At 46.1% G+C, this 23,292-nt stretch overlaps 1 protein-coding gene across 26 annotated transcripts in view; it reads left to right on the forward strand.

The window, feature by feature from the left end:
* The window catches only part of ttn.2 (titin, tandem duplicate 2), a 248,700-nt gene that overhangs the window by 164,467 nt on the left and 60,941 nt on the right, over window positions 1-23,292 (forward strand). For all 26 annotated transcript variants that reach the window (XM_078174675.1, XM_078174686.1, XM_078174684.1 and 23 more), the window contains 37 exons: window positions 182-338; window positions 1,476-1,618; window positions 1,870-1,988; window positions 2,152-2,329; window positions 2,474-2,758; window positions 2,866-3,159; window positions 3,520-3,819; window positions 4,391-4,693; window positions 4,780-4,988; window positions 5,085-5,399; window positions 6,502-6,616; window positions 6,816-7,124; window positions 7,231-7,412; window positions 7,837-7,966; window positions 8,052-8,203; window positions 8,555-8,702; window positions 8,803-9,023; window positions 10,426-10,522; window positions 10,699-10,995; window positions 11,152-11,451; window positions 11,554-11,868; window positions 11,983-12,206; window positions 13,728-13,878; window positions 13,981-14,262; window positions 14,458-14,760; window positions 14,911-15,216; window positions 15,307-15,588; window positions 16,453-16,640; window positions 16,784-16,895; window positions 17,046-17,184; window positions 18,012-18,175; window positions 18,261-18,412; window positions 18,525-18,681; window positions 18,804-19,085; window positions 20,011-20,310; window positions 20,617-20,913; window positions 21,170-23,174. In XM_078174675.1, the coding sequence (XP_078030801.1) occupies window positions 182-338; window positions 1,476-1,618; window positions 1,870-1,988; window positions 2,152-2,329; window positions 2,474-2,758; window positions 2,866-3,159; window positions 3,520-3,819; window positions 4,391-4,693; window positions 4,780-4,988; window positions 5,085-5,399; window positions 6,502-6,616; window positions 6,816-7,124; window positions 7,231-7,412; window positions 7,837-7,966; window positions 8,052-8,203; window positions 8,555-8,702; window positions 8,803-9,023; window positions 10,426-10,522; window positions 10,699-10,995; window positions 11,152-11,451; window positions 11,554-11,868; window positions 11,983-12,206; window positions 13,728-13,878; window positions 13,981-14,262; window positions 14,458-14,760; window positions 14,911-15,216; window positions 15,307-15,588; window positions 16,453-16,640; window positions 16,784-16,895; window positions 17,046-17,184; window positions 18,012-18,175; window positions 18,261-18,412; window positions 18,525-18,681; window positions 18,804-19,085; window positions 20,011-20,310; window positions 20,617-20,913; window positions 21,170-23,174 (9,913 nt within the window). The remainder of the gene's footprint in view (window positions 1-181; window positions 339-1,475; window positions 1,619-1,869; window positions 1,989-2,151; window positions 2,330-2,473; window positions 2,759-2,865; window positions 3,160-3,519; window positions 3,820-4,390; window positions 4,694-4,779; window positions 4,989-5,084; window positions 5,400-6,501; window positions 6,617-6,815; window positions 7,125-7,230; window positions 7,413-7,836; window positions 7,967-8,051; window positions 8,204-8,554; window positions 8,703-8,802; window positions 9,024-10,425; window positions 10,523-10,698; window positions 10,996-11,151; window positions 11,452-11,553; window positions 11,869-11,982; window positions 12,207-13,727; window positions 13,879-13,980; window positions 14,263-14,457; window positions 14,761-14,910; window positions 15,217-15,306; window positions 15,589-16,452; window positions 16,641-16,783; window positions 16,896-17,045; window positions 17,185-18,011; window positions 18,176-18,260; window positions 18,413-18,524; window positions 18,682-18,803; window positions 19,086-20,010; window positions 20,311-20,616; window positions 20,914-21,169; window positions 23,175-23,292) is intronic.

The following is a 23,292-nucleotide window of genomic DNA, read 5'->3' on the forward strand; positions in this document are numbered from 1 at the left end:
TTTTGAGAGTATACACTATATGGACACTATACAGATGATAAAAACAGTAGGAATGTTAAAGTTTTGTTAAAAGTTCAGAGTGCTAATTACATGACAAGAACTTTAAATGTAACATTTTGATGTTTGTAATTTTTTCTCACTCTCACTTGGTTTCTTTCTGCCATCCCTTTCTCGTCCTCAGACCCTCCTGAGGCCCCTGATAAGCCAGAGGTTAATGACATCACAGCCGAAACCATGCTGGTCACCTGGACCCCACCAAACGACAATGGCAGCCCCATCATTGGCTACTGGGTGGAGCGCCGTGAGATCAATAGCTCACGCTGGACACGTGCCAACAAGTGAGTAAACAAAATCTTTTTATGTCACTGTGCTGGCGATAGCTTAGACCAGAGCCATTATTTTTCCAGGTTGTCCCTTCTTTCCATTCTTGTGTATGCAATAGATCAAGAGTGCCTTGTGGGAATTTCTTCAAATTTGGCACAAACATCCATTCGATTAGATTTTAGTGGTTATGGATCAAAGGTCAAGGTCACTGTGACCTTGCATCCACCTCAATCTCATGAACTGATTATTTCAAGAACACCTTGAAAGTTTTTCCTTAAACATGGCATCAACATTCTCTTGATTAGATTTTAGTGGTAATGGACAAAAGGTCAAGGTCACTGTGGCCTTGGATCCACCTCAATCTCGTGAACTAAATATCTCAAAAAAGCCTCGAGGGAATTCATTCAAATTTGGCACAAACCCCCTTTTTCAGACTGCCAGCCAAAATTTAATTTTTAGCCAATCTAGAAACCAGATGGCTCTTATGAAGTCTGAACAGTCATAAATGACATGAAATCTGATTTTTGCAAACCAGATCGAAACCACCTTTGGGAGGTAGTTTCAAATCGCATTTGGACAGATGTGTCTGAGTCTGAACAACTCCTTATATGACATTACACAATAAACGCTAGATGACGCCTCCGCTCCGATGTCGTTGCCACAGCAACCTGTCAGATGGGTCAATAATGTGGCCCAGTCTGAACAGAGCCAAATCCGATTTGGACACTTGCTAAAAACAGTGTGGACAGTCAGCAGTCAAAAATCGGATTTGAGAAGGAATCAGATTTGAATCAGATTCGCCTGCAGTCTGAACACAGCCTTAGTTGGACTCAGTTATCAGCTGGTTAGAATTTGGTGATCAAAGGTCAAGGTCACTGTGACCTTGCATCGGTCTCATTCTTGTGAATGTGACATCTCAAGAACACCTTGAAAGACTTTCCTTCAATTTGGCACAAACGTCCACTTGGACTCAGTGATGAACTGATGAAAGTTTCTAACCAGTATCATCCTAGTTTCTGTCTAAATTTCTACTAAGACTAAAAAATTGGATGTTAGCTGCTGTGTGGGAAAATGTCGAAACACATTGATACCATTTTACCAGAAATGTTGTTGCTGGTTATCTGAAAGCTTCCTTCTGCTCTTGTCTTCAGGAACATTGTCCCAACCACTGAGCTGAACGTTGGAGGTCTAATGGAGGGGCTGACTTACATCTTCAGGGTGGCAGCTGAAAACCAGGCCGGCCCCGGAAAGTTCAGCATCCCCACCGAACCCAAGATGGCCCAGGCTCGCATCCGTACGTACACTTTTTTAAACCCTGTGTTCAGTTCAGCTCTCATCTGCATCTCCATATCTGTTGAACTGGAGGAAAATAATTGTTTGTATCCCCCTGTGGTCTCCCTTTTGTCAGACTACATATTTGAAAATACTTGTCAAAAATACTGCTTTAGATGGTATTCAGAAAACTAGAATAATGATGAAGTATCGCAAGAATCATGAACAAGCTACTTTCACAGTTAACATCTGTGTTTATTTGTGACACTATAGTGCCTCCTGGACCACCTATTGCTCGAGTGGCCACGACCACCGACCACTCCATTGAAGTAGAGTGGGACCCACCTGTTGACAACGGCGGAGGAGAGATCATTGGCTACCATGTGGAAAAGGTTTGATCAAGTCACCGCTGAAGCTTTTTCAGCTTTGCTCACATCTGGTTTTTAGCGTCTTGCCTTGCTGTAGCTGTAGGTTCATTATCAGATTTCATCAACGCAAGACCTTAAATTGATTTTAGTTCAGACTCATGTATCTTTGATCTATGGTGTTCTTCAGTCTCTGGCTGGTTCCAAGGAATGGTCCAGAGCTTCAGAGCATATGACGAGGGCCCGGAATTTCACTGTCTACGGAGTCCGTGAGAAAGCCAAGTACATGGTCAGAGTCATTGCCTGCAACGCTGCCGGAGAGGGAACGCCAGGATTCACAGAGGCTGCGATTGTCATGAATCCAGCAGGTCAGATGGAAAGAAAAACCCAACGCAGAGCAAAAAAAATACAGAGACCGAAATTATGATTTAATTTGGTTAAAAGTTCTACAGGGTTGGTGGAATCTAACAAATGTTATGTTTTTGGCTTCTTTCTTTGGTTGCCTTCCACAGAGATGCCAGTGATTGAAATGGACCTGGCCGTCAAGAGCGGCATGATTGTCAGAGCCGGAACGACACTCCTTATACCTGCTAAAGTCACAGGTAAACCCTACCCATTCATTTCCTGGACCAAGGACGACGCCAAACTTGACAAAGACCGTGTGGAGGTCCTCACTGAGGGCGAAAACAGCATCATTTCAGTCCAGAATTGCCAGAGGAAGGACTGTGGCAAATATACAATTTCTGCTTGCAACCCCAGTGGCATCAAGAATGTTTCGGCTCGAGTGGAAGTAGTGGGTGAGTGGAAGTCAACAAAGTCAGTAGTTGATGATAAAACTTGAAAGTTAATTAAGTGATGCTGTTAAATAAGAATACACAGAAGGATGATATTGTTGTATCTTCAGATACTCCTGGACCTGTAACGGATCTGAAGCCTGTTGTCGTCACTCGCAAGATGATCTTCCTTAACTGGGATGACCCAGTGGATGACGGCGGCAGTGAATTGACCGGCTTCCTCGTGGAAAGAAAAGAAGGCAAGATGCACACATGGAGGCAACCTGTTGAAACCATTTCATCCAAGTGCGAGTGCTCGGGCATCGTGGAGGGAAAGGAGTACATATTCCGTGTCTTTGCCAAGAACAAGTATGGCTTGGGAGTGCCCGTAGAGCTGGAGCCCATTCTTGCTGTTGACGCACAGGGTGAGTCCTAAAATCTCTTGATTTTAATTCAGAAACGAATGTCTAAAATTCACTCTTGTGAGCAGATCAAGGCTATTTTATATTGGTTGAAAAGTGGATTTTGTAGTTAAAGGTGTACGTTGCTGATTTTCAACCAGCTCTGCATCACTACAGTCTGTGGAGATAAACGTTGTTAAGGCACCCCCCTTGCTGCCAGCTAAAAATCTGCTGAATGATGCAAAACGGGCAGGGGATTTCCGGCTGTTGCCGAGACAGGGGAAGCCAAATACTGTTTATCTGCACATACCGTCCACACTGCAGTGCCACAGATCTGGTTGAAAATCACCTGTAAATCTAAATGTGGCTTTGATGGTTCTGCAGCCCCTCCATCAAACCCTGAGAAGTTCAACTACACCGAGCGCACCAAAGATTCCATCACGCTGACCTGGAAGCCACCTCGTAATGATGGCGGCAGCCCTGTCCTTGGCTACATTGTTGAGAAGAAGAGGCAAGACCAGCAGGTCTTCGAGCCATGCAACAAGGAGCTCTGCACTGACTTGACCATGACTGTGGGGGGCCTGGAGGATGCCTGGCCATATGAGTTCAGGATCAAGTGTGTCAACGCATTGGGAGAGAGTGAGCCAACCATCCCGTTGACAGTGATCATCCAAGATGATGAAGGTAAGGCTGAATGCTTGGAATGGTCTTAAAAAACCCTAACCCTACTTTTACATTCAAGAGAGGGACCAAGGCAGATTTTTATGCCTTTGTGCTGTCGGGTTGCCCATCTATCCGTCCTATTCTTGTGTGGCATTTTTTTTTTAAATGTGGCACAGACATTCACTTGGACTCAAGGATTAACTGATTAGAATTTGGTGGTCAAAGTTTACTGTGGCCTTGTCCGTCTGCTTCTCATGTACGCAATATCTCAAGAACACCTCGAGGGAATTTCTTGAAATTTGGCAAAAAATCCACTTGGACCCAACAATGAACTGGTTAGAATTTGGCGGTTGAAGGTCAAAGTTCAAGTACACTGTGACCTTGCACCTGTCTTATTCATGTGAACGCAATATCTCAAGAACACCTCGAGGGAATTTCTTGAAATTTGGCAAAAAAATCCACTTGGACCCAACAATGAACTAATTAAAATTTGGTCACAGTTTAAAGAAACATTCTATGTCTCAATATCATGAACTGGCATGCACTGTTTTTTTCTTTGTGTGCTGATTTGTTTTGTTCTGGTCCCTGTCAGTTCCTCCCGAGGTTCACATGCTGACAAAGGGCGAGTCCATTACTGTAAAGAAGGGTGAGCTCATTGAGATCCCTGCTGATATCATCGGCCTCCCCATCCCGAAGGTTGAGTGGGACAAAGATGATGTGGTGATCGCTAAGCCCACTGATGCTCTGCTGATTGACACGGTGGTGACCGGCAGGCTGAACGCAAAGACCAAACTGTCCATCCCAGAAGCCAACAGGAAGGACTGCGGCAGCTTCACTGTAACTGCCTCAAACAGTATGGGCTCAGCCAAGCACACCATCTATGTTACGGTTTTGGGTGAGTTGAAACATGCCATAGACTCAATAAGGGGCAGGAAACACAGGATGTGGCGAGTGTACTAACTGTCTTTGCTCTTCTCTCAGACCGACCAACTCCACCCAGGAATGTGACGGTGTCCAGCATCAAGGCAGAGTGTTGCTACCTCAGCTGGGATGCACCAGTGGATAATGGTGGCAGCGACCTGACCAATTACATTGTTGAGAAGAAGGAAGTGGTGACAGGGGAGCCGGAGCAGGAAGGTGAACCTCAGTGGGAGTTAGTTACCAACAGCATCATTGAGAAGAAATACGGGGTATGTACCAATAATAACAGCAATGACAACAGGGTTGTCATAGGTCTTTAAAGCTCTATGGAACTCTAACAGAGACACCACCTCTCTTCCTTGCAGGTGTGGAACCTGGAGAACAACAAGTCCTACATGTTCCGGGTCAGAGCTGAGAATCGCTACGGTAAATCTGACCCCTGCGGATCGAAGGAGGTCCAGATCATAGACCCATTCGGCCTTCCTGGCCCACCAGAGAAACCAACCATCGCAGAGTACTCGAGGACCACCATGACCCTAACATGGGAGCCTCCCAGAGACACCGGCGGCTCTAAGATTATCGGCTATTGGCTGGAGAAGAGGGAGAAAGGCACTGCCTACTGGGCCAAAGTCAACAAGACGCCCATCACCAAGAGGGGCATGAAAGGCTGGGAGTACCAGGTGAGCTGCTTTTCACTTTGAATATAAATGATTGTCTCCTTGCTTGCAGCTCGGGCTGCTGTTGTTGTATAATATTATCATGCACAGTCCTTGGAGGCTCACAACTTTTTCACCAGTGACTAAACAATCTAACACGGTTTGGATAAAGCGTTAGATCCTTTTTGTTTTCCTACAAACAACCCCACCATCGCCATCGCTAAACCCAACAGACTCCATTTGCATCATCATCAGTGACTGTTAAAGTAGTGGCTGTTTGTGGTCAAACTAAAAGGATCTTACTCTTTAACACAAAGTTCTATTTCTGTGGGGATCCATTCCATAATGTTGATGGATTTTTAAATTCATGTGATGTGCAGAAAGCCACACAACAACATGTCAGCATGGTAGCAAATGCTTTGTATTCATTCTTGGCATAAAAGGATGTGACATTTTGTGGGCATTCCCATAAATTCCAACTTTATCTGTCTTTACCTGTCTGTCTCAGGATCTGTCTTTGAACCAAATATTTCCAAACCTCCTACATACCAAAATAGAACCTCAAAGTACACTCAGACAGACCTGTAGACCTGTCTGATTGTCAGTTCAGCTCAGCGCACGAAAAGAGAAACGGAAATGAGAAATGTAGAAAAAGAGCCAAAGTCAAGAGGGAGTGAGGTCGAAACAAACCTGTTAAGAGGAATGATTGTTTTCTTCAGTAAATGAGTTCTTTAGCAGAAACATTTCGTGATGGTTTATGTTGTTGTTCACTGGTGCATGGCAAAAATGCTCTGTTCATTGGATTGTGTTATTAATGTGCTAACTGGCTAATTAGTGTCAACAGTCTTGTGATTTCCCTTTTTGGAATGAGGTTTACAGATGACCGCCATCTGTTGGTGTGGAGTGGTATGTCTTCTCACACAGGTGCACAACACATGCACTTGTTGGTCAGAGGTTTGGTGTATTCATGTGCAACTTTTTGGCTGAGACACAATGACAAGTGGCGACGCAGCAAAAGGCTCTGGTCGCAGCTAGTTCTCCGATGTCGGTTTGGTGTGTCCAGGCCTTTAGGAAGGTCTGCTATTCACAGGAGTTTTTTGAATCCACTTCTTTGTCTGTTTCCCAGACAAATCGTCTTATGGAAGGAACAGAGTATGAGTTCAGAGTTGCTGCCACCAATTCTGCAGGAACTGGACCATTCAGCGGACCATCTGACTCTGCCTTTGCTGTTGATCCAATCAGTGAGTAAAAAACAACAGGCTTCCTTTGAAAGTGTTGGATAATTAATAGGTGCTACATATCAAAATAATCTGAAATAACTAAAACACTGCAATAAATTGAATTCTTTGTGCAGTTTAGTAATCTTAGACAGACTAGTTCCTTTGTTTTGGAAATCCCAAATTGGATGCTACTTTTACAAACCACTGCTCTCCACTCCAGCTCCTCCAAGCATGCCCGCCGCTCCTGTGGTGGCTGATAAGACAAACCACAATGTCACACTGTCCTGGAAGCCACCAGAGAGTGATGGAGGAAGCCCGATCAAAGGCTACATCATCCAGATCCAGGATGAGGGCAAATCAGACTGGGCGAGGGTGAATGACCTTGACAGCCTCAACCCCACCACTGAGTTCACCGTACCCAGCCTACGGCCGCTAAAACGTTACCGCTTCAGGATCATCGCCGTCAACGCCATTGGGGAGTCTGACCCCAGCCCCCGCACCACTGAGGTTCTGATTGAAGATGTCCAGCGTAAGTCCCACTCTTAAGTCTCACTGCAATAAATAAATAATGACTTTTATAACTATCCAGAGTTTGTTCTCTGCAAGTCTCTTCACTGATGTCTCTTACTCGACAGTTGCACCTGCCATCTCCATCGACATATTGATGGAGGACCTGCTGTGCATCCCTGCTGGAGATCCAATCAGGATCCCGGCCACCATCAAAGGCCGCCCTGCTCCCAGGGTAACCTGGGACTTTGATGGCAAAGCCCCGACGCACAAGATCAACAAGCTGCACACATTGCCAGTCGACTCCCAGGTGAGACCAGCAACACAGTGCTTTACTCACCACATCACCATAAAACAATGTATCTGTACTGTTTAGTCTTATTTACTGAAAAGAGCCAATACAAAGAGGATTTTTGTTACAGTATTGCTGTTTTTATGCCTCTGTGCTGGCGACAGTTGTGGCAGGAGGCATCATGTTTGTTGGTCTATCCCATCTTGCGAATGTGATATCTTTAAAATGCTTTGTGGGATTTTCTACGGATCTGGCACAAGGTTACGGTCACTGTGATCTTGCGCCCGTCTCTGTCTTGAGAACGCAATATCTCAAGAAGGCTGTGAGGGAATTCTAGCGTATTTGTAAATACCACATTTTATGGAACACTGTCTTCTATAGAGGTTGGTCGTGTTCATGTTTTCTGGGTTTTAGTCTGATTTAAAAAAAACTGTGTATTCAGGTTGAATCTACAGACACAACGTCCGTTGTAAACATCCCTGTCAGTCTGAGGAGCCACTCTGGACGCTACACCATCACCGCCAAGAACAAGTCCGGACAGAAACATGTTAACGTCAGAGTCATCGTCCTCGGTATGTCTATCTGTCGAGTTGATATGTTTGAGTCACTGTTTAGTTGTTCTTGGTAACTCTGACTGTAAATTTTTTCTGGCTGCAGACGTCCCCGGACCTGTAAAGGAGCTGAGGGTCACTGACATCACCAGGTCAACCGCCAGGCTGATCTGGAAACTCCCTGACAGCGATGGAGGAGAGAGAATCAAGAGCTACTTTCTTGAGAAGAAGAGTCTCGCTGACAAGGCCTGGACAACGGTAAACATCACTCTGTCCATTTATCTGTCTGTCCACATTGTTTTAATTCCTGGTTTTCAAATAAGATTTGAAAGTTGTTTTTGTCTCTGAGTCCAACTGAATGAAAGCACAGTTTCAGCAGTTTGTTTGGTTAGCCATTGAGCAAACCACCTCTACGTCAGCAGTAATGACAAACTGTTATTATCGTTCCATACATGGAATGATCTGCTTTAGCAGATTTAAACTGATGTCACAAAGTTAGATGGACTTACAGTCAGAATGGACACAATCTAATTTAATCTATCCATTAAATTCAAGATATTAAATTCTTCAGTTTGCAATTAATTGATCGATTGGTTTATTTGTCATCAGGTGAATGCAGCCTGTGCCAGCCAGGCCTTCGTGGTGCCAGGCCTACTGGAAGGTCAGAACTACCACTTCAGGGTCCGAGCTGAAAACAGACTTGGATTCGGTCCATTCACCATCACCACTGATCCCATCCTGGCCAGAGACCCCATCTGTGAGGACACACCTGCTATGACCACCACAGAGATACAACACAACTTTTCTGGAACTGTTTTAATACTTATCGTCCTCTTCTTCCTCCTCCTCTTCCTCAGTCCCCCCTGACCCTCCCACCAAGCTGAAGATCAACCTGGTGACAAAGACCACCGTCACTCTGAGCTGGGAGCCTCCCAAAAACAACGGTGGTTCTCCAGTGAAGCATTACATCATCGAGCGTTTGAGCTGGGACACCAGCGGCAAAGAGAAGGAGACGTGGAAGCAGTGCAACAAGAGAGACGTGGAGGACCTCACCTTCGTGGTGGAGGATCTGAAGGAGGTCGGGCTACGTTCTTCAAAGGATACTCTTACTTTACTACTTCCTATCTTCATTAATGATCAGTAACACTCTTAAGCAAAGTGGGTTTGTATGTGATGACCAATTTTATATTAATTCTACATTAGAGCTCAGTTTTCTGAAGGATTTCTTCCCCTCCAGGCTGTTGGTAGTTTCATTTGATTTCTAGAAAAATCTACATAAAAGAGGAGTGTTTTTCTGCAGGTGTTTTTTAAGAGTAACTTAATACTAAATCCACTTTTTTTGAGATGGTAAATAATGTGTAGATCCTGGTCCCATTCTGTTGTGTGTACTTCAAAAGAAGTTGTTTTACTTTTTCCAGAGAAAATGTAGTAATTCTGTCTTGTACTAGAGTTGTACCGATACCAGTATTGGAAATGCCTCCGATACTGCCTAAAATGCAGTATTGGTGAGTACAGCCTATGACCAATCCCATACCACGTAATGCCTCACGTCATTACGCATACGCACGCTACAGGCAAACGAAACATTCTTTGGCATTCATTCTACTATTATGTATTTATTTCTTAATATTTTGCATAGAGTTTTAGGAGTTGAGACACACAACAATTCATATCCCATCCATTTTTATTTTACATGCTGGTATCGGATCGGAACTCAGTATCGGCAGATACCTAAGGTTCAGGGATCGGAATCGGTATCGGGAAGGAAAAAGTGGTATCGGTACATATGTATTTTAGACCCCACAAAAATCTGACGTTTTCTCATAACATCACCTTCACTGCCATGTTTAGGTCATCTGTGGTGCTTTGTCCGTCAAGGTAAAAAAAAAAAAAAAAAGGCTCTATAGAAGTCCATTAAACATTTGGGTTGTCTGAGGGAAATGTGAGCTGTCAGTGGACAGTAAAGATGTTAAAAGTTCTAATATTTCTGGATGAAAAATATGTAAAGGCATTGAAACGGCTGAATTTGGTTGAAACGTGGTGGTGTGAGTCAGGGGGCAAGCATATATATAGTTTTTTAATTTGGAAAGTGTCCAAGCACAACATGTTGTTAAAGTTGCTCTCAGTAAAAACATTTTTAACTTTTATCTTTTATCTATCTTTTTTCTTTTTTTTTTTCTAAAAATCGGTACTCCAATAAACTGTATTATTCCTTGTTAGTGTCACAAACAAATTGAAAACAAAGTAGGCCCTAAATTGAATCCTGAGGAACTCCAAAAGTGGACGATTTAGATTTGCCTGCCTGAGAAATACCAGTGAAACCAGTGAAGAGGTGAAGCTGAGACTCCAGCCCACTATTCCTCTCTACTGTCACAGATGTTGTGATCTTTGGAATGTGCCAACTTTTACTTAATGTAACTACTGTGTGATAAAGATGATGATGTAGACTCTCTGATGACTGTGTTGTTGTTGATCTGCAGGGAGGAGAATATGAGTTCAGAGTAAAAGCCGTGAATGCCGCTGGACCAGGCCGACCCTCCGCCACCGTTGGACCCCTGATCATCAAGGATCAGACATGTGAGTAACAGACTCTTCAGCCAGTCATGGGCTCCTCATTAACACAATGTCTTAGACCTCTGTGGACAGAACATGTTAGGTAAAAAAAATCAGGATGTCACATTAGACTCTCATCTGTTGGTTAGTTTTGTCGTGCTCTGCAGGCCTTTCATAAAGCATCTCATTTGTCTCTGCAGTTGCTCCCACCATTGAGCTGCGTGAGGCCATGGAAGGCGAGGAGGGCTGTGATGTCAGTGTTGTGGCGAAGGTGGCCGGCTGTCCGTTCCCCACGCTCACCTGGCATAAAGCCAGTGTGGCGAAACCCGAGGAGAAGGCTCCCATCCAGTATGACCAGCATATGAACAAACTCGTGACCCACGATAAGTGCACGCTGCTGATCCAGCAGGCCAGCAGACACGACACCGCCCTCTACAGCCTGACGGCCTCCAACAGCCTAGGCAGCATCACCAAGACGATCAAGGTCTCCGTTTACGGTGAGTAACACTTAAAATGTTGTCACATCAGGTTGTAATGACGTTAATCGTATGATTATTTTCTAACACAAAGATTAACCACAGACCTGTATCTTTGCATACTGATGCTACAAAATTTCTAAAACAAACATTACCTGTCCCTCCTCCCACCCACAGGACCTCCCAGTGCACCTATTGGACCCATCAAGTTCACTGAAGTGTTTGCGGAGAGGATCGGCCTGGCCTGGAACCCTCCCACAGATGACGGAGGATCTAAGATTACCAACTATGTGATTGAGAAACGTGAGGACAACAGGAAGTCCTGGGTCCATGTCTCCAACGACCCCAAGGAGTGTGCCTATGTGGTGACCCGACTGACGGAGAACCACGAGTATGAGTTCAGAGTCATGGCCCAGAACAAATTTGGAGTCGGTCCTCCTCTGGTCAGCGAGCCGGAGAAGGCCAGAAACCTCTTCAGTGAGTACACATCGACAACCTGCCGGCTTCAGTTTCAACAGCCTCTTTCTAACTCCCACAGCTGATGTATTGATTACTGATCCCTGTCTTGTCCTCTTGCAGCCGTCCCCGGTCAGTGTGAGAAGCCGACTGTAGATGACGTCAGTCTGGAGTCGATGACCGTCCACTGGGATGAGCCCAAGTACGATGGCGGCTCCCCCATCACGGGCTACTTTGTGGAGAAGAAAGAGACCACCGCCAAGCGCTGGATCCGCGTCAGCCGCGACCCAATCCGAGCCCTCCCTCTGGGCAACAGCTGGTTTGTCACAGGCCTGCAGGAGGGCGCCATGTACCAGTTCAGGGTCATTGCTGTCAATGCCGCCGGCTGCGGTCTGCCCAGCATGCCCTCTGATCCAACACTCTGCAGAGACCCCATCAGTAAGAAGGACACGTTTTCATTGACTTTTATTTATGTCAGTAAATATAAATGAATCATTTTAGTTTATATGATAATTATCACATTAATATGAGTATCTGTGTGTGTGTGTGCAGAGCCTCCCGGACCGCCCACTCCTAAGGTGACGGACTGGACAAAGTCGACGGTGGAGCTGGAGTGGATCCCTCCTCTGGTGGATGGAGGGTCAAAGGTCACAGGCTACATCGCAGAGTTCAAGGAGGTGAACAAGGAGGAGGAGGAGAAGAAAGCTCAGAGGAAGCTGCTGTTGAGTGGCGCTGAGGAGGAGAAGGAGCCAGAGACCGACGAGGGCTGGGCAAAGGTAAAAAAATACACCGCCAAAGGCTCCATGAGTGAAAACAAACATGTTGATTTAAAGTTGAGATGAAATGATGAATTTAGATCAAATATTTAACAGTACATGAGAAAAAATACAAAGAAATCAATTTCTCAATCAATTTTTTCTTATATCAAAATCCAGTCGTGTTTTCTCCAACTTTTGGCCGCATAGAGCTGGTTTGCTAGCAACAACATGCTATGTCTGTGTCTTCCTTTCCCCTACATACTGTGATAACTGGGCCGCTGACTGAAGTAGTGAGGAGGGCGTGGCGTTTAGTACTGAGCTTTTACATGAAACGTACTGTCTTCACCTCCCTGACAGATACTGTCTCGTCTGCGTGACACTGTTGGGGCCTCACTGGTTCGCCCACTTTTCAATAATCAAATCAAACTCCTCCCAATGTTACATCCCACCTGCCAATCCTGTGTCACTCAGACATGTGTCCTTGAGCTACATGCTCTCGAAATGCGATTTCATGCAAAGACAAGATTGTAACATGACAGTACAGTATATAAGTATATAGAAATAAAAACAGAAAATCAACTATTTACATAGAACAGAGGGAGATTATGTTGCCAGCCAGGTCGGATCATGGACAAGAAGTAATAGAACAACATAAAATGAATTAAAGTCTAAAGGACCATAGGCTCAGATAAAGTCAGCTCTGATAGGGGTTATATATGCGATCCATGCCACAAACATCTTATGCTAGTTTCGACTTTTCCTCCTCCACTGAGAAACATGTTTCCTTTTGTTCCTTCAATGTAATGTTTGAGCTTCACAGAGTTTGTAATCTGCTAGTCTCGCTCACCAGACCTTTTTCAAGAAAAGAAAGGTCTGGCTGCGCCGACTCTCACTTTAAGATTGGAGAAAAAAACGCCCCGGCTGCTTGTATTTCTTTCAACCAATCACAATCGTTCTGGGCGGTGCCACAGCAACGGTGCACTTGCAAAAATATTGCCGGGGGAAAACAGGTTTTGGTGTAACACGCCCACAAAAATGTCGCCTACAGGACGCGAACCATGGCAGAAAAATGGCTACATCCCCGCAAGATCAAACACTGCAAAAGTTAGTAAAGGACGTGTTGAAAACGGTTTAAAACTGCTACACAACCGGAGGTGGTAGGGCGGGACTTCAGCGGGTGGCTCGTTCCGCCCAATGAGAGGCTGATCTATGCAGCGAACTTCCGCCCACTCAGACTAGTAATCTGCTGAAGGAGGAAAGTTTCTCTGAGCTCACCTTAAACCTCAGTTTAACACCTGGTAAAAAATAACTAACAGTGCAAAGAATCTATGGTTGAACAAAGGCAGGACACACCCTAAAGTTGTTAATGTGTTTTGTCCAGAGACGTTCCTCAGAGCGTCGTATTTTAAAAGAATATGAAGCTACCTAACAAGGTTTGCTTCACCTGCTTTGGAGTTATCATCTTCCTGTTTTAGACATTGAGACTCTGTTATTGAGTTTACATCAGCTCTGGTTTTCATCTCCTCATCGTCTCTCCAGGCGAAGGACACAGAGGTCAGAGGAACCAAATACATGGTGACCGGTCTGAAGGAAGGTGGTCTGTACCGCTTCAGAGTCCGAGCTGTGAATGCTGCAGGAGTTGGAGAACCAGGATATGTGTCTGAGATGATCGAGGTCAAAGACAGAACAAGTAAGACTCTGATCCACCTGATGTTTTTTTGTGCCAACTGTTTCTGATGATAAAACCTCAGCAACATTTTATTAAATGCAAATCATCGTCTCCCTCATCCAGTTCCTCCTGAGATGGACCTGGACGCCTCAGTGAAGGAGAGGATTGTGGTCCATGCCGGCGGCACCATCCGCATCATTGCCTATGTGTCCGGTAAGCCCGCCCCGCAGATCACCTGGTGCCGTGATGACGCAGAGGTGCCCAAAGAGGCTGTGGTGGAGAAGACGGGCATCTCCAATTCACTGGTCATAAAGAACTGCAAACGCCAACACCAGGGCATCTACACGCTGAGCGCCAAGAATGAGGGAGGAGAGAGGAGGAAGGCCATTGTCGTGGAGGTCCTTGGTGAGTCGGGGGGACCAGAGTGAGGAGATGAAGAGTTATTTAAAATGAGTTTATGTTAAAAACAACTCAAAATAATTGGCTTAAGATGCCTTCACCATCTGAACTTACATATATGTGTAAATATCCCAAACGTTTTCACCTCTTAACCACATAATTGATGGCTCTGACTTTATGTCCCCTCCATCCTCCCTCCAGACGTTCCCGGACCCGTCGGTCTTCCCTTCGCTGGCGAGAATCTGACCAATGACTCCTGCAAGCTGACCTGGTCCTCCCCCGAGGACAATGGCGGCTCGGCCATCACCAACTACATCATTGAGAAGAGGGAGTCAGACCGCATGGGCTGGACCTCAGTGTCCTACACGGTGACGAGGAACAATGCCGTGGTGCAGGGACTCCTCGACGGCAAGGGCTACTTCTTTAGAATCGCAGCCGAGAACATCATCGGCATGGGACCTTTCATCGAGACCGACAAGATGGTTCTCATCAAGGACCCCATCTGTGAGTCGGACATACAACAACCTTCCGTCAATTGTGTTATTTTGAAATCAGTCCCTAATTTGATTCTGAGTGGTTTAAAAAAGTTTTTGACTTTCCTTAAGCTATCATGACCTTGTTTGATACCTCTCATCACATTTGTGTCTCCTTCAGCGGTCCCGGAGCGTCCAGAGGACCTGATCATCACGGCCGTCACCAAGGACTCCATCTCCATCGCCTGGAGACCACCCAAGTATGATGGCGGTGCCGAGGTGACCGAGTACATCCTGGAGACCCGCATGGTCGGCCGGGACAGCTTCACACGAGTAGGTGGAGACACTAAGCTGATGGACAGGAAGTTCACCCTGACAGGGCTGAAGGAGGGCTCGACCCACGAGTTCAGAGTTTCTGCCGTCAACCAGGTCGGAAAGGGTAAATCCTCCTTCGCCACCAAACCTGTCCAGTGCAAGGATGAGCTTGGTGAGTAATGCAGCGCCATGGTTATTTATCTGATGCTAAACTATAGATGCTCTGAATTTCAGGCTCAGTAACAATTATGTCCCTTCTCAGAACCGCCCACTCTGGACCTGGACTTCAGGGACAAGATGATGGTGAAAGTGGGAGACACCTGCACACTTTCAGGACGCTACGGCGGCAAACCAGCGCCAACAATCACCTGGAAGAAGAACGACGAGGAGCTGAAGGCGGATGACGAGATCAGTCTGCACAGCACTGCCCGCCACCTGAGCCTCACCATCAGCAAGACCAAGAGGGATCACAGTGGGCACTACGGTGTCAGCCTGGAGAATGCTGCCGGAACTCGCACAGGAATCTGCACCATCATTGTGGTCGGTGAGTCGCTGCTCCACTAAAAACTCTGATTCACTGCAAAGATGTTTTAAATTCCTACACAGGTTTCAGTGTTTTAGAAGATTTTATTATTTTTATTTCATTTAAACCATTTTTAACCAGGTCAGTCTCATCAAAGGGTAACCTGGCCAAGACAGCAGCATACCAAACAGTTACCGCCAAGCAACACAATAAAAGAGTTTGATCAGCATTTACAACCAGCTTTAGCTGCGGAAGCTGAATCTGGATACATAAAAGACAGACTGCAATTTGGCCTCAGCCTCTGTAATGGATGAGGTGGCACAATGTATCACTGTGTCATCAGCATACAAATGAAAATTGGAGCCATCCACGTTTTGACCAAGGCTATTAATATAAATCGAAAATAACAGCAGACCTTACACAGAACCCTGGGGTATACCAGGGTGTTGCATCAGGAAGAGGTGAAGGTGAAGACACTGAGACCTGTCTGAGAGGTAATTTACAAACCAGCCCACTGCCTGATCAGATATACCAATACTAGTCAACAAAGGTTTTTAAAATGATATATACGACACGTCCTTTCAAATCTGCGGCAGTATTTCTGTGTCACAGCTCAGTAAAATGTAGCATTTAGAGAGAAAAGTACAGGGTTGTGAAATTCTGGCTTTGGTGGGAAACAAAGAACTGCAAGAAACAGGAACTGCAAAGCGTGGAATGGATCCAATAACAAGACTAGAAATTAAGGATATGACAAGAAGTACAAAGCAGAGAGGGACAGAAAGCGAAACTGTGGGAGAAAAAACAGCATCAGATTTTAAAACCTAATAAAAAGTTTATTGAATAAAAACCTGTAGAGTGACCTGTATGTATTCTTCCTCCCGTCAGACCGTCCACAACCTCCAGAGGGCCCTGTCATATTCAACGAGATCTACAGGAACTGCATGGTGATCTCCTGGAACCCTCCGCTGGATGACGGAGGCTGTGCCGTCTCCAACTACATCATTGAGAAGAGAGACACCAACAGAGACCTGTGGATGCCAATCACTGCCTCCTGCACCAGGACCACCTGCAGGGTGGGCAGATACTCAATACGTTTCACCAACTTTCAACACTTGATTCTTTTTGATCAAATCTCAGTCTCTGATGAAAGAATACCAAGGTCTTTAGTACAAAGACAAAAACAAAACAGTAACGCCTCCTGCTCTCTATTGATCAGGTGCCAAAGCTGATCGAAGGTCGTGATTACATCATCAGGATCATGGCTCAGAACATCTACGGCATCAGTGAGCCCCTGCTGTCCGCAGAAACCAAGGCCAGAGACATCTTCAGTAAGTCCTCTCAAACACTGAAAACATTCAGAGATGTTCAACGAGATGGAAACATAACTTGCTGATGAATCCTTTGTGAAAGTCTTGGGTAGTAAAAATGAAACATCTCGCAGTGTCTGATCAGTCTGTGTCTGTTTGTGTCCATCACAGGGGTGCCCGACGCTCCTAAACAGCCCACAGTGAAGGAGGTCTATCATGACTCTGCCCTCATCAGCTGGGAGCCACCTGCTGATGGAGGAAAGCCAATCACAGGCTACATTGTGGAGAGGAAGGAGACCATGGCCAAGAGGTACACAAACACAAAACACCAAAAACTTCTGTAGTTTGGAGGATGATGCCTCCAGTTTGAGTCTCAGATGGGAACATCAAGCTGACAGAAGCTGGAAAACTGCCTTTTAAGGTTCTTCAAATTCCACTTTACTTATTTTTAGAAACAAACATTGAGGCCACAAACACTGCAATTTTGAAACATCTAAGAGTTTGGGATCTGATCACTAATCTGTATCTACACTATGGTTGCAATTAAAGAGTGTTTTTATTATTCATCTAGATGTTAGATTAGTTGAGTCATCTTTCAAAAAAAGCTCAAGGTAACATCTCTAAATGTTCCCCTAAAACTTCTTAAGGCTGATTTATTCTCCTTTTACGTATGAAATTAGATCCATCTAAAGCAAATGTTGTAAATGTCACTGCCTCATACTTCTATGCGTCCTTTATGATGTCATGTGTACAGCCAATAGAGGCACTAGAGGGCAGAGTCAAAAGTTTCACAAAAATACAAACAAGGCGATGTTGGAGGAGGTTGTAATTTTGTACCCTTTAATGGAGGCAGTGTTGTAGACGGCGGTTGTCTCTGTCGTCAATATATACATCCTGAAATGTCGATGAAGAATTCTTTTCACTGTATTATTGATGCGTTGTGTACCGCCATTTTTAAAATTTCTTCGTAGTCTCCTCCTCGTTTGAACGCTACACTATAAGCTTTCAGAAAACAAGCACAAATATGGATGAAATGAACACAGAGTATGGACAGAAGGCTCCTCCCGCCTCTGCATTTAACGTTTAAGCATGTTTCTTTGTGGCTCATAGATAAAGTGTTAATGTCTCTGTCTCCAGGTGGGTTCGCTGCAACACAGACAGAATCTTTCCGAAGGTAGAGTACTGGGTGACAGAGCTGCTGCAGGGCTGTGAGTACGAGTTCAGAGTCAGCGCTGAGAATGTGGTGGGAGCCGGAGACCCGAGCCCACCGTCCAAACCTGTCTTCTCCAAAGATCCCATCGGTAAGTTCACCACTTACAGCAGCACTTTGTTTCTTCATTATCAGTGTGTCCACTCACCACAAGTACCCCCTGTCCTGTCTCACAGTGAAACCAAGTCCACCGCTGAACCTTGAGGCCATTGACTTCACCAAGGAGTCAGTGACTGTGTCCTGGGAGCCGCCTGCTGACACTGGCAGAGGAAAGATCTTCGGATACCTGGTGGAGTACCAGAAGGCTGGAGAGGAGGAGTGGCTGCAGGTCAGAGGACTTCCCCATTTGATGTTAATGACCCCATGACCTTTGCACTGCATTTTCTTTATCCCTGTAAACCTGAAGTGGTATTGAACTTTTGTCCTGCTGCTGTCCTTAGGGGAACCAGACTCCAGACTCCTGCCAGGAGACCAAGTTTAAAATGGTCGGCCTGGCTGACGGAGCTCTGTACCGCTTCAGAGTCATGGCCGTCAACGCTGCTGGAGTGTCTGATCCGGCTAACTTGAAGGAGCCAATCAGAGTGCAGGACAGACTTGGTAAGTTGTCATTGTGACATATTATCTAACCAACGTCTGCTTTATGAAATGCTTTGTAAATCAAATGTGATATTACTATGTTAATGAGCAGTGCTTCTTCTACTCTCCTGTCACCCCCTCAGAGCCCCCAGAGCTCATTCTGGATGCTTCAATGACCCGCGAGGTGAAGGCCAGGGCCGGCACTCACATCACTCTGATGGCCGCCATCAAGGGTGTCCCATTCCCTACCGTCACCTGGAAGAAGAACGATGCCGAGGTGCCCACCAGGGCTGACATTGACACCAACACGGCAGGCACAAAGCTGGAGATGAGGTTCTGTCACCGCGGTGACTGTGGAGATTACACGCTTACCGTGGAGAACCCGGCCGGATCCAAGACCGCCACCTGCACCGTGCTGGTTCTTGGTAAGGAGTTGCTAGTTTTTGTTCATTTTGTTTTTTGATAGCCCAACACCCACTATTATTTTTAAGAGGAAAAAAATGCAAAATTCTGTAAAATCTAAGAGGCCTTTCATTTTGGTGCAGCGCTCCTTTGACTCAGTGAGCTTTAGCACCACATTTCACAGTCCTATTAATTTAGAGGTGGTGACATTTTCAGGGTTTGTGATGTAAGTGTTTTGCCTTTTATTTTACTTTCTTGCCCATGCTAACATGCTTACACATAGTGCCCGCTGCCAACCCTCTGGTCTCCACTTGTTAGCCTTGGCCACTCCACACAGCGCACCAAATGGGTTGGGTGGAAGCTAGCTAACTGCGCCACTCATTCAGCAATTTACTGATGGTAATCATTAGCTGCGGAAATATGGTGGCCACTCTCCAACTCCCCCCAGGTATGCCTGGTGAGTAAGTAGCTTCAGTTTGAGCCAAAGCCATTGTTGCATTGCTAACCAATGAATGTTAGCACCAAAAGCTGTGCTGACAAAGCTAAGGGTGCTAACAGAGCTAACAGTTATAGCAATGCTAAAGGGGGTTTGCGATTCAAAAGTGAACAGCTTACTCAACAGGCTGACCTGGTGGGAGGTTGGAGGATGGCCACCATATTTTCACAGCAACACTGTTGGGTTGGACAGCGTTACTTGCAGTAAACGCCTAATGAGTGACGCCACTAGCTAACTCCCACCAGACCCATTATGTGTGCACTGCACTAATTTGAAAAGCAGCAAAATTAACCTGTAGACCAGCATGGATAACCAGTCAAAAATATTCTCCACAGTATACGGTTGACATCCGTAGTAAGAATTGATACATTTAATTAATTCCATTTTGTATCTGTCATCAATGAAAAGCCAGGCTCAACAGATCAGTGACATTCTTCCTGTGTTTTCTCCAGACAAACCTGGTCCCATCCAGCACCTCCGGGTGTCTGATGTCAGGAGCGACTCTGCCTACCTCTCCTGGAAGGACCCAGAGGACAACGGTGGTACTCGCATCACTAACTTTGTGGTGGAGAAGAAAGACACGGCGTCCACTCAGTGGGTCCCCGTCTGCTCCACATCCAAGAAACGCAGCATGACGCTGAAGCACCTGATGGAGGGCACATCCTACACATTCAGAGTTGCTGCTGAGAACATATACGGCCGGAGCGAATATGTCCAGACGCCAAAGGCCATCAAGGCCATGAACCCACTCTGTGAGTAACAGCACAGTGATCAGCAGATTCATATGTATTATATTGTGCTGAGAGTAGATCCCAAAGTGTGTTTACACACAATGAAAATAAACGCAAACAAAATACTCAAAGGCAAAAGTAAAAGTGTTTTCAAATTTCCACCATTTCGCTGACATTTTCAAAGGATTATCCTTCAAGGAAGCATTTGTTACTCAAAAAAACCCCAAACCCATCAGTCTCTTAAAGGATAAAGGAAGGTGGAGTCTATGTTATAAATGCTCAAACTCACCGATTCAAACCTAAATGTGTTTTTTTCCTTCCCTCCAGTCCCTCCTGGTCCTCCCAAAGACCTGCACCACACCGACGTGGACAAGACTGAGGTGTGGTTGGTCTGGAACTGGCCCGATCGCAATGGTGGAAGTGAGATCACAGGCTTCCTGGTGGAGTATCAGGAAGAGGGAGAGAAGGAGTGGTACGAGTGGAAGACTGTGAGCATCCCTGAGAGTCATGTGAATGAAGGCTTGGAGGAGGGAAAGACCTACCGCTTCAGAGTGAGGGCTGAGAACGCCATTGGCCTCAGCAGACCTGACACCACTGTGCCTATCCTCTGCCAGGAGAAACTGAGTAAGATACAGGACAAAACCCCAGCACTCCATATGATCTCCATTGGAGAAATTTTATGCTGGATCATATATAATTCATTTTTATTTTTATTTTCAGTCGAAATTAGAGGTTCACCAATATTTTCTGTATCATCAGTGTTGGTGCAGGTGTAGCTCTTTTTGAAGTCCACATCAGCAAACTAATGTGCCTTGAATTATTATTGGAACATAGTGACTCTAGTAGCTTGAGATAACCTCCTCTGTCTTCATGTCCACAGTTCCTCCAATTCTCGAGGTGGACGTTAAGTTTACTGAGGGTATCATCGTAAAGGCTGGCACCACCATCAGGCTGCCAGCAATCATGAGAGGAATGCCTGTTCCCAGCGCCAAGTGGTCCATCGAAGGAGAGGAGATCAAAAGCCAGGGTAACACCAAGATCGACACGGACAACTTCTCCACTGTGCTCAGCATTAATGAGTGCACCAGGAACCACACCGGCACCTACCTGCTCACTGTGTCCAACCCAGCTGGAACCAAGACGGCGGCCTTGAACGTCACTGTCCTGGATGTTCCCGCTGCTCCCATTGGACCTCTCAACATCCTGGAGGTCACTCCGGACTCCATGATGATTGAATGGCGTCCTCCCAAAGACGATGGCGGCAGCCCTGTCACCAACTACATTGTGGAGAAGAGAGAGTCCAACAAGGGGACCTGGGGAGGTGTGAGCTCTGGCAGCCTTGCCACCAAGATGAACATCACCCGCCTCCAGAGGGGAGTCGAATATGTGCTTCGCATTCGTGCTGAGAACAAAATGGGCATCGGTGCTCCTCTGGAGAGCAAGCCCACTGTCGCTGAGCACTCCTTCATGCCACCCAGCCCGCCTGGCAAGCCACAGCCCTCTGATATTTCAGAGGATTCTGTTACACTCGGCTGGACCATGCCCCTGTCTGACGGAGGCAGCCAGATCTTTGGCTACATCATTGAGCGCAGACACAAGGGAGGAAAATGGATCCGTGTAAACAGAATACCCTGCAGGGACCTGAGGTACACAGTTCTGGGTCTGTTTGAGGGTAATGAATATGAGTTTAGAGTATTTGCTGAGAATGTTGCCGGCTACAGTGGCCCCTCTCCTATCTCCGACCCCTGCAAGCCCTGCAGGCCCATCACCGTCCCCAGCCCCCCTGTAAACCCCAAACTTAAAGATTGCAGCAAGTCCACTGCTGACCTGGTTTGGACCAAACCCAACAAAGATGGAGGCAGCCCTATCCTGGGCTACAGTGTGGAAATGAAGAAGGCAGATACTGAAGAATGGAAAAAGGTGAACCTGGAGGACTTCATCAAGCAGTGTGCCTATACGGTGAAGGGTCTGGAGGAGGGTGTGACTTACAGATTCAGAGTCTTCGCCTCAAACATGATCGGAGACGGAGAGCCCAGAGAAATCCCAGAGTCCGTCACTGCTCAGGATATCCTGATCCCTCCGGAGATTGAGATGGATGCCAGCTGCCGCGAGCGTGTCACTGTGCGTGTCGGACACAACATCAACATCACTGGCTACATCAAGGCTCGCCCCGACCCAGAAGTGCTTTGGTCAAAGGAGCAGACAGTTCTGGAGAAAAGCAAACGTGTCTTTATCATGCAGAACCTCCCTCTGGTCCATCTGAGGATCAAGGAAGCCACAAGAGATGATCATGGAAAATATATCCTGAAGGCTTCAAATGAGGGTGGCGAGGCATCTTGCACAATCACAGTCAATGTTCTAGACAGACCCACCCACTGCCAGAACCTGCATACCACCTATGCCACTAGGGACTCATGCATGATCAACTGGGAGGCCCCCAAGGATAATGGTGGATCCGAGATCACCAACTACATAGTGGAGTGCCGCGAGCCCAGCATTAGCATGTGGTCTATGATTACCTCCAACTGCACCAATCGCAAGATCAAGGCCAAGCTGATGGAGGGCCATGAGTACTTGTTCCGTGTCTGTGCTGTGAACAAGATAGGCCCGGGACCCAGTGTGGAAACCAAGACCCCTCTGCTGGCAATTGACCCCATTGAGAAGCCTGGTGAGCCTGAGAACTTCAGAGTCACTGACATTGGTAAGAACTACGTCTATCTGAGGTGGAGGAAGCCTGACTATGACGGTGGCAGCCTCTACCTTTCCTACAACCTAGAATGCAAAACCAAAGATGCTGAAGAGTGGGAGAAACTCAACACCGGCACTCTCACTAACACATTCTTCTTGGCTGACAAGTGTGTAGAGAACCAGACATACACCTTCAGGTAGGTTACTGCATTCTCACTTAAAAAGTTCATACCAGTTGTTTTGCAGGGTCTGTCGTGGTTCAGAAACTGTATTCTTTAAGTAGTGCTTTATTTAATTTAAATGACTTAATAATTA

This window comes from Epinephelus lanceolatus, chromosome 14, assembly GCF_041903045.1.
Source record: "Epinephelus lanceolatus isolate andai-2023 chromosome 14, ASM4190304v1, whole genome shotgun sequence".
Lineage (NCBI taxonomy): Eukaryota > Metazoa > Chordata > Actinopteri > Perciformes > Serranidae > Epinephelus > Epinephelus lanceolatus.